Source organism: Sabethes cyaneus, chromosome 3 (genome assembly GCF_943734655.1).
Source record: "Sabethes cyaneus chromosome 3, idSabCyanKW18_F2, whole genome shotgun sequence".
NCBI lineage: Eukaryota > Metazoa > Arthropoda > Insecta > Diptera > Culicidae > Sabethes > Sabethes cyaneus.
In genome coordinates this window covers 249,422,353-249,432,602 of record NC_071355.1, presented here as the reverse complement: position 1 = coordinate 249,432,602, position 10,250 = coordinate 249,422,353, and the positions used below count along the sequence as shown (strand labels likewise).

Here is a 10,250-nt window from a genome sequence, read left to right as displayed (position 1 = left end):
AGAGTCCATATCCCCCTACCACAGGGGTGAGAGGTCTCTAACTATCATAAAATAAATTCAAGACTCAAAAATCTCCTACATGCTAAATTTGGTTCCATTTGCTTGATTAGTACTCAAATTATAAGGAAATTTGTATTTCATTTGTATGGGAGCCCACTCTCTTAAAAGGGAAAGGGGTCGTAATACACCACAGAAAAAAAATTCTGCCATCTTAAACTCTCACATGCCAAATTTGGTTCCATTTGCTTGATTAGTTCTAAAGTTATGAGCAAATTTGTATTTCGTTTGAATAGGAGCCCCCCCCCCTCCTAAAAAGGTAAGAAGTCCTAATTCATAATGGGAAAAATGGTTGCCTCCAAAAACACCCACATGCCAAATATGGTTCCATTTGCTGGATTAGTTCTCGAGTTATGGGGAAATTTGTATTTCATTTGTACAGGAGCCCCCCCTTTTAGAGTGGGGAGGGGTCCTAATTCACCGTAGAAAATTTTCCTGCCCTCGAAAACCTTCACATGCCAAATTTGGTTCCATTTGCTTGATTAGTTCTCGAGTTATGAGGAGATTTGTATGGAAGCCCCCCCTCTTAAAGGGGAGAGGAGTTACAATTCCCCTTATAAAGAGGGAGGGGTCTCAATTTACCATAGAATAAATTCTTGTCACCGAAAACACCCACATGCCAAATTTGGTTCCATTTGCTGGATTAGCTCTCGAGTTATAAGGAAATTTGTATTTCGTTTGTATAGGAGCCCCCCCCCACTTAAAGTGGGGAGGGGTCCCAATTCATCATAGAAAAAAATTTTGTCTCCAAAAACACACACATGCCAAATTTGGTTCCATTTGCTTGATTAGTTCTCGAGTTATGAAGAAATTGGTATTTCATTTGTACAGGAGCCCCCCCTCTTAAAGTGAGGAGGGGTCCTAATTCAACATAGAAAATTTTCTTGCCCTCGAAAACTTTCACATGCCAAATTTGGTTCCATTTGCTTGATTAGTTCTCGAGTTATGAGGAATTTTGTATGGAAACCCCCCCTCTTAAAGGGGAGAGGAGTTATAATTCCCCTTATAAAGAGGGGAGGGGTCTCAAATTACCCTAGAATAAATTCTTGTCACCGAAAACAGCCACATGCCAAATTTGGTTCTATTTGCTTGATTAGTTCTCGAGTTATGTAGAAATTTGTGTTTCATTTGTATCGGAGCCCCCCCTCTTAGTGGGGGGAGGGGTCTCTAACCATCACTAAAACCTTTCCTGGCCCCAAAAACCTCTACATGCAAATTTTCACGCCGATTGGTTCAGTAGTTTTTGATTCTATAAGGAACACAGGACAGACAGACAGACAGACAGACAGACAGACAGACAGACAGACAGACAGACAGACAGACAGACAGACAGACAGAAATCCTTCTTTATAGGTATAGATTATAAACGGAGATACTATAGTGACAACAAGCAGTTTTATGGAATATACAACGGCGTGTTCGTTGGTGGTAGGCAATGATAGCTACCGGCAGTGATGTCTCGGAGCGCAAAACTAGGTCCATTCTAAAATCAATACTAGGTCCATTCAAGATCAAAAAAGGGGGTTAACATTTTTCAAGAATTTGAAGATTTTACTGGTTTTACTGAACTTTTAAATACCTAAATTGAAATTACACATATTTTAGCATGATTTTAAGAGTATTGTTTTATTTCAAACCAGAAGGGTTCCGGGTAGTAACAGTTTGAAAATACTCTATGGTGACTGCCAAAACGCTGAAAAACAGCTACTTTTAAATACGCGGCAATAAAGTAGTTTTGGCTATAATTTTAATTTAATTTTAGTATATTTACGTTCAGAAATGATTAAAGATAAACATAAAAGCTAAATACAGTACAAAGACTTGATAATTATATCCTAAAATTCTTATTTAAAAATAGGTCCATTCAAGATCAGAATTCGACTAGGTCCATTTCAAAATCATTTACCCTACTGTCAATGTAAACATTGATTGTTTTTTTTAAATAATGTACATGGATATTAGGTGTGGGGCTGCTGCAAACTCAAATGACGCAACTAGGTATGTCTCATTCAAAGGACTGCTGATGAGATCGTTCTATTTTTATCCATATTTCTTTCATGTTTGCTGCTCAACATCGCTTTGGACGGTATGATAAGAAGAGCGAGGATAGACACGAGTGGCACGATATTCACGAAGTCGGTCCAGTTTCTTGGTTTCGCTGACGACGTTGATATCATGAGGATGGCGGAAACGTACATCGGACAGAAAGCTGAAGCCAAACGGATTGGACTTGTCATTAATGTAGCGAAAACAAAATACATTAAAGGAAGATGTTCTAGAGAAGTGAATGCTGACCTCCCTCCCCGGATTCATTTCGACGGTGATGAAATCGAGGTGGTAGAAGAGGTCGTGTATCTGGGCTCACTGGTTACCGCAGACAACGACACCAGCAGAGAAATACAAAGACGCATTATGGCAGGAAATCGTGCCTACTTTGGACTTCGTAGGACGCTGCGATCGAACAAAGTTCGCCACCGCACGAAGTTAACAATCTACAAGACGCTGATTAGACCGGTAGTCCTTTACGGCCATGAGACATGGACTATGTTCGTGGAGGACCAACGCACCCTTAGTGTTTTCGAACGGAACGGATCCACGGCGAAGCCCAGATAGAAGACGGAACGTGCAAGAGGTGAACGAACCATGAATTGCATCAGCTGCTTAGGGAACCACCCATCGCTCACACCGCAAAAATCGGTCGCCTGCGATGGGCTGGGCATGTCGTGAGGATGTCAGACGACTGTCCGGTTAAAAAAGTTCTCAATAACGATCCGACTGGACGGCGGGGCGCGCAGAGAGCAAGATGGATCGATCAAGTGGAAGGCGACCTGCGGACCCTACGTAGACTACGTGGCTGGCGAATTGCGGCCATGGACCGAGTGGAACGGAGACGACTTCTTCGTACAGCAGAGGAAACCACGGCCTGGAGCTGATTAAGTAAGTAAATTCATTATATGCATTTGCACTAGACGATAAATCCAACATCCAAGGGAGAGTCAGAATACAGAGGTACGAATATGTGACTATTCACGGTGACAAAAAAGCCAGAACGTGCAGACCAATAAGCATGCTCCTCCTCGCAGCAGCTTTAACCCACGTGATCGTTTGTTTGTTCGAAAAGTGCAACATAAATATTGTTTCAGTCATTCAGGAGTTTCTTCCTATAATGAATTTATCACACGATATATAATGAAATGAAATTAATATGGATAAAAATAGAACGAACTCACCAGCAGTCCTCTGAATCAGATATAGTTGCAATACTCTAGTTTCCATCAGTCCTACATCTGTACATTAATAACATTAAACAAACTACGGTCTAAGTTTCCATTGACAGTAGGTGTTTGAAGAGCTAGAACGAAACAAATAATTCAAATACATGTTGGGGCTTACCTATCAACAGGGCCGAGTGGATCAGTCGTCTGGCAAAACCGCAATTTTGATATCAGGCAGCCGGGATCCACGCTGCATAGCACCTCCAAGCTTAGCTACTCAATCTTAAGGATAGTGTAAGGCAAAGCCATGGGTATAATCGTCCTTCAGAACTTGACCCTTCTTTATCGACAGACTTCGCAGCCGGTTATTAGAGCACAGCAAAATTACGGGGCTAGTGCAAAGATCCCATTAACTCTGTAGCGGCACCAACCAGTCGAGATTCGAACATACGACGACCGTTTTGTTAAGCCAGCATCGTACCCCGGAGCTAGCTGGGCGGGCTTTAAGGATAGAGTATTACCGGGTATGACCACGTGGAGGCACTAGGTAGCAACTTAGGAAGGCTAGAGCTATGTTGGACGCATCTTCATTGCCTTCCCCCTTTCATACCCTATCTCATCTCCTCATCATCATAAAAAAATTAGAGGGGATGTGCACAAGACACGACCGAATAAGTAATGTAGGACTACGTAAGTCTATTTGTAGCAAAGATGTATCCATGTATGTAATAATACAATTCTTCTTGTATACATGCTACATGTGTTGTACGTAGCGTTTATCAAAGTAGGAACATTGTATACGTTCAATCCTCCACAGATTTAGGAGTTATTTCTATGAATTGATTGAATCTATTTTATTAAAGCGAATCAGTAACACTAAACCAAACAGTAAATCAATTTTCATGATCTGTTTCTACGTTGAATAGTGCTTTTCTCCTGGTAATCGGTAGACGGTACGCGCTAGTTTTCAAAAAGCTGAAAATTTTACGCAAAACTTTTCTACGGCTTACAAAAGAAGAACACTGATTTACAAGCTGGAGACGTTTTGGAAGTGGTAGAAAATGTCGTCCGTGACCAGAAAACTTATTCCCGCCATTTGTTGGTCGTCCGCAAGGGCGAAAAATTGAACTTTTCCCTCGTTGCCTGTGTTATTATTGTATTAACTGGACAAGAAATTATAATAAACTCTTAAATTGTTGTGTGGTCCTTAAAAGAACCGATTGTTTGATTATCATAACTCCAGCTTGCAATAAACTTGCACTAACGCACTTAACGTAATTTTCTTTTCGGTAAACGGCTTGTTGTAACGAACAAACCGGAAAGCCGCAGCAGCTATGCGATCGACGACGCCGTTCGTTTGTGTATAGTCATGCATGAGTCACGATGAAATGCCCGTAGAGGTGGCCAGCTGCAAGCGACGAGGGATAATTCTGGTCGTTTTGTTGTCGTGAGCAGCACTTCCGCAGTAAATTATTCCAGCAGCCAATGAATACGACTGACCGGTAACTGCAAACGTGCACGGCTCGAGCGTGACTTTCGTTTGCCCTTGATGCTTTCTCCTTTGTCGCGTCCAGACATGCCAGTAATATGTTGGCAGTAGCTCAGCTAGCGTTTGAATAATGCTGTTCGCCGACTTACCTCGTGTTATGTACCAGAGCAAGCGACAAGAATCGGTCCCGCCTATTTTTCGTGGTCCTTCATTCTATCATCTATGTTGAATAAAATGGAGCATTTCAATTTCAGTCTGAACAAAAGAGCAAAGCTAGCAGTGAGCCGTTCGTCTTTTGCTGCCAAAGAAAAATTGCGTGCGCCCATAAACCATATTAATTTCGCAGCTGGAATTTTGAATTTATCCGCACGCAGGCGGGCAGATTGTGTGGTAACGAGAAGACCAATCTGCAGCTGGCTGTCCGTATCGACGAAGAAATGAACAAATTTTTTTTCGGAGTTACTAGAGGTGTTTTGCTAAACGTGACGTGACGATTATTGAATATTGAGCACAATAAGGAATTATCAAGGCAAATAGCAATCAAGGAGAAATACTAGAATTTCATTTAGTTCCCTTGTAACTTTGTTATAGTAGAATTAAATGGAATTTTCCATCGGTTTTCATCAATTCATCAATTTTTCAATGACGCGTATTGATAATCTATAGTTTTCTACATTTTCAATGTTGTCCAAATAGATTTTCCGATCAATTGGTGTAAATATCTTGGAAATCTATTGAAAATTGACTGAATTATAAGCCGAACCATGAAAACGCGTTTCCACTTTGATGACGTCATTTCCAACATTCATCACTTTCAATTTTTCAATAGTTCAACGTCAAGAATCCATACTTTTCTTCATTTGGGCCAATTGTTAGAAGATTTTCCAATCGATTGGTGTAAGAATATTGAAAATCAATCGGGAAACCACTAAGCTATTAGCGTTCAAAACCTCACCACTTTTCGAGAGATTTTTTGGAATGACACCCTATACCAGCTACCTTCCAGAAAGACGTAGTATTAAGTCAAAGTCATCATGGCGTTAGTGTGGTCGACATGAAGTCTTGCAGCCATTAATATTAATTCCTCTGAGCCTTGGCCAGGCTCTAACTACTCCGTCTCGCGCAGCAAATGGACATGGATTGTTGAATTGATTGATTAGATATTCTTCGGCGAATTTGAAAAGCATAAAATTATGGAATTTTATAAATCAGTACGCATTGCGAGGTTTACTTATTTATATAATTGACCTGACGACCCATGACAAGATCCGCATAACGTTATTCTTCCATCTGATTCGGTCCAGTGAAACCGGTGAAACTGGTCTTCAGTTACGCGGTCATCCAGTGCTTGTCGAATCTCGCTCTAGTCCGCTTCATCTTGTTCCAACCGGATTCGATATGAGCACTAATTTTGCAACCATCCTGTCTGGCATTATAGTAACATGTCCTACCCAACATAGGACGCGGCAGAAACGCGTGATTTCGTGGTTCATCCTGCTAAGGCGGGCCCACACTCGGTAGCGCCCGCCAGCATATACTTCGTTTTAGACTAGTTAGCTTCAGTCCAAATCTCTCTGCTTCTCGTTTTTATTCTGGTGATACTGTTTTTTATCGCCTCAAATATTCTGATTTGTGTTCTAAAATTACGATCGAATCATATTTTCGTTTTCTTTTCTTTCGTTGGCAGTGGGCGGGATCCGCTTTTTATATACACCCGCCCTTTTCTCCACGTGTGGAGGAAGGGTAAAACTAGTGACATTAGACAGAGGTGGTATAGATTTGTAATTGTTCACTCTTTTGCTAGTTGTACCTTCACTAGGATATTAATAAATACTTTTTTTAATCAAATCTTAGCGGATTAAAACTGGGAAAAAGTTTCAATCGTCATTTATTACCACTTGGAGCTAAACACATTGAAATGGTCGTTTCGCCAGAGATGCGTTCGTAACCGATCAACCAGCACGACAGGCGGTTGACCTTCTGCGATGATAGGAAACCGTTCAACGAACATCGGCAATGAAACACGCTTCACCCGGAAACAGCACAAATGTGACAGATCAACCTGGGCAACATCGCGTTCAAGAAAGAAGTTGCATTCTTCGATCGTTAAACTCTAAAAGAGATACACCACGGTTGATCAGAACGTTCATCGGAATACAATTCAATTACCTGTAATAATTTCATTTGTGCAATCTCCTCGAAAAAAATCATATGCAACACAAAGTTGTTTAAATGCAGCTTCTTCAAATGCAACAATCGGTTGCCAGCTGGAGCAAGCATCGTGCATTCTTTCGATAAAAGTTTTATTACTAGACTGTCTACAATGGGAAAGAGTTTGATTTCATCCTCGATCACCTCCTGATTGGCCGGTTCTTGAATCGTCAATTGAAGCCTTTTCACAGTGGAAAAGCTTGAATGTGCCCAAGACATACTGTGACCATACAGCTCCATTTGTGTTATATTTGTGCCTTCTGCAAATTTAACAAAGGGTATATTATTTTTCGATACCCGTAAGAATTGCAGCTTTGGTGCATTGATAGTAAGACAAGGTTTGTCGAACACAAACCAACTAATGCCGAGATTTAAGTACGTTAGTTCAGGTAGCTGCAAAACTACATCGTTAATGCGAATAGTTAACCGGACTAATGATAGTTTTTTAAGATTTGTTAGTTTTTTGGTGATTGAGGATAGTTCTGCGGTCGTATCATTGGATCCATTGGATCGCAACGTCAGTTCAGTTAGATTGCTACACTCGGAAACTGCATCCACCAAATTTCTCAGGGCTGCGTCGTTATAGTGCCACGCTGCATCCAATGTTACGCTTCGAATCAAGCTTAGTTGATTCCATAGCATAGTCCAGTTGGCATTGGTATCGGTAATATTGAGCAACCTCAATTCTCGCAACTTCACTAATTTGCTCAGAGTCTCAGCAGGAAAAGATTCATCGTCACATAGCTGAAGGTGTAGACATTGCACTGTGCTTATCCATTCAAAATGTTCGTCAACCAAGCGTTGCACGGCCTTGCTTGAAGTGTAGTAAAGGAATAATTTTTGAATAGCAAATTTTTCTTTGCATTCCTGAATTGCTAGCTGAATACGTGTATAATCTTCATCCGATTTCAGCATATGCACCATAAAACTTCGGTAGTTTCTAAGCGAGTGTCTTATAGCATCGATATGGTTTTGTACGTAGTGACTTGGACACGATAATACCAAGCTTGCTTTCCAAACGATTCGAGCGTTCCACGCACGACACACTACAGCCTTTTCCAGTTGTTGCTGAAACGGTAGATAGTCGAATATCCTGTCCCATATCTCTGGTGGAAGCTGTGGAGCAGTCATATTTTACAATAATGCTGGAAAACGGTCCACAGATAACTTTAGAGTGCTGTTCTACACGTTGAACGAGGCTCATTATCAGATGAACAACGGTGGTAAGATCACCAAGCTTTACCAAAAGCGTCCAGTTTAGTCAGCTGTTTTTGTGGCTGCCCTGCCTAGGCTCTACATGGAGTTTTCAGGAAAGTGAAAATGCTTAATATATGTTAACCAGAGCGATAATCTATAGTTTATAAATACCTTGCGGCGAAGCGAAATATCTCCAAATCCATGCACTTTTTACTATGCGAACTGCGAACACGAACAGTCGTTTATTTCAATTCAATGACGAATATTTATAAAGAAAACAAACTGAGAAAAACGGAAGGCACACAAATCGTTCATCGTGAATACTGGATTGAATCAGCGAAAGGGTGTATTGCAGATATGTGCAAGTGAGTCTCAGGCAGAGATGCCAGAAGTGAAGACATGTCTTCATTTTGAAGACATTTTTGTTACAAAAAAGTGAAATGTCTTCACTTGAAGACATGTGAAGACATGTCTTCACCATGCAGTTTAAATGGGTGGAGAGCCGAAGGAAGACAAATGAAGACATTTTTCCTTGGTTCGTGAAGACTTTTCAAAAAATCACCTGGCATCCCTGGTCTCAGGTGCAAAGCGTGCAAAGGTGCGAGTTCATTTGACACAGCCAAGCAGACGTGAATCGCAAATCACGCATATGCGATTCACGGCAGCAAGGGCACAGCATGTAGCGAATTTGTTTATTCGATCCGGGTTGGAACTGGATGATTTGTTTGTGTTCATTTGCTCCTATATATCTGACAGATAAAATTTATCCAGTTCCAACCCGGATTGAACAAACAAATTCGCTAATAGTTATTATAACAGATAACCGTGTTATAACGGTTAAAACCGTAAAAAGCATGATAAAATTTTTTAATGCACACTCTTAATTTAAATGATTCTATCTGTGGTCGGATTTAGCTAAAACTTGGTTGAAACCTGAGAGAGATTCGCGGATAGAAAAAAATCGTACGTCAAATGCAGCCAGTTCGAACTGTCAAATGCAGCCAGTTGTTATTATTGGTCAGAAATGGAAAAGTATTGGTGATTCATACAAGTTTTCGCCTTGTAGTTTTTAGGAAAACACAAATAAGAAATTAAATTTGTCTTATTTTTCCGTTGTAAATTAGCTAAAGCGTTTGATAATATTTTACGCTAATCATACTTTCGAATTTCTCACAAAAGTACTCATAACGTGTCATTTTACATGCAATTAACTATGCGCTTCCGATTTATCGTATGTTGCATACAGTATTTTTGCAAAAGCTGATGTCCCATAGACCAACTACTGTTTTACCTGACTCACTGCGAATATGCGTATTATTGAAATAAAACGTAACCATGCGTTTTATTCGTTTATAACGCATATGCAGTTAATATCGATAACAAACGATTTTTTATAAGTTGTGCTTTTGTTATTGCATTTAATTTGTAAAAAGTTGCATAAATAATAATTCAGTTTCGCAATACAATTATTGCGTACTACTGGCACTTGAAATATAACGTTTAAGTACGTTATTTTTAGTGATCAAAATTAACGATATTTTCGATACAAGGGCGATATTTTTCGAAACTTTTCGAACCAACACGTTCCCGCGAACACAACGCATATTCGCAGTGAGTCAGGTAACACAGTAGCACCAAAAAATGTCACTGCAAGACACGCACTTTTCACGTCCAATGTTAGAGTTCACGCACGCACTTGAACAGTCAGCCCGAAAATGAACACAAACATAATAAGAAGAATAAGGTTTTGCACGGGCGAGCATAACCTCACTTCTTTGACGTCTATCAGTGGTTTGTTTACATGGACTTGGAGCATGGGTTAACATGTTGAAACTGAATATTGCTTAAGATCTTAACGGCAAATCAGAAAAGCACAAAAACTGCCATTCCGAGTAGTTTGGAGGGCGATACTGCTGAATAATACGCTTTTAAAACGTTTAACTCCAATTTATGCATATCGCGTTCGCCTAACAAATAGTAAACAAACCACGAGTGGATGTCAAATGGGTGAATTGCGTTCTGTGCGGGCGTTTTATTCGAATTCAAGAGGGCGAAGGATCCTCTTATTTTTACGTTTCCTA

The 10,250-nt window shown here is 40.4% G+C and overlaps 1 protein-coding gene across 1 annotated transcript; it reads right to left on the bottom strand.

Moving 5' to 3' along the window:
- Positions 1-6,650: 6,650 nt before the first annotated feature.
- LOC128743328 (uncharacterized) lies at positions 6,651-8,453 on the bottom strand. Its single transcript, XM_053839881.1, has 3 exons — positions 8,341-8,453; positions 6,931-8,265; positions 6,651-6,874 (listed from the first exon to the last, which is right to left on the bottom strand). Exons 2-3 carry the CDS (start codon positions 8,101-8,103, stop codon positions 6,653-6,655), a joined length of 1,395 nt encoding a protein of 464 aa, XP_053695856.1. The 5' UTR covers positions 8,104-8,265; positions 8,341-8,453; the 3' UTR covers positions 6,651-6,652.
- Positions 8,454-10,250: the final 1,797 nt, after the last annotated feature.

Bases quoted from the DNA above. Each gene is read 5' to 3' on its own strand.
- LOC128743328 (XM_053839881.1), bottom strand. From the start codon at position 8,103: ATGACTGCTCCACAGCTTCCACCAGAGATATGGGACAGGATATTCGAC. The intron at 6,875-6,930 runs GTAATTGAATTG...TATCTCTTTTAG, and splicing joins CACAAATGAAATTATTACAG to AGTTTAACGATCGAAGAATG.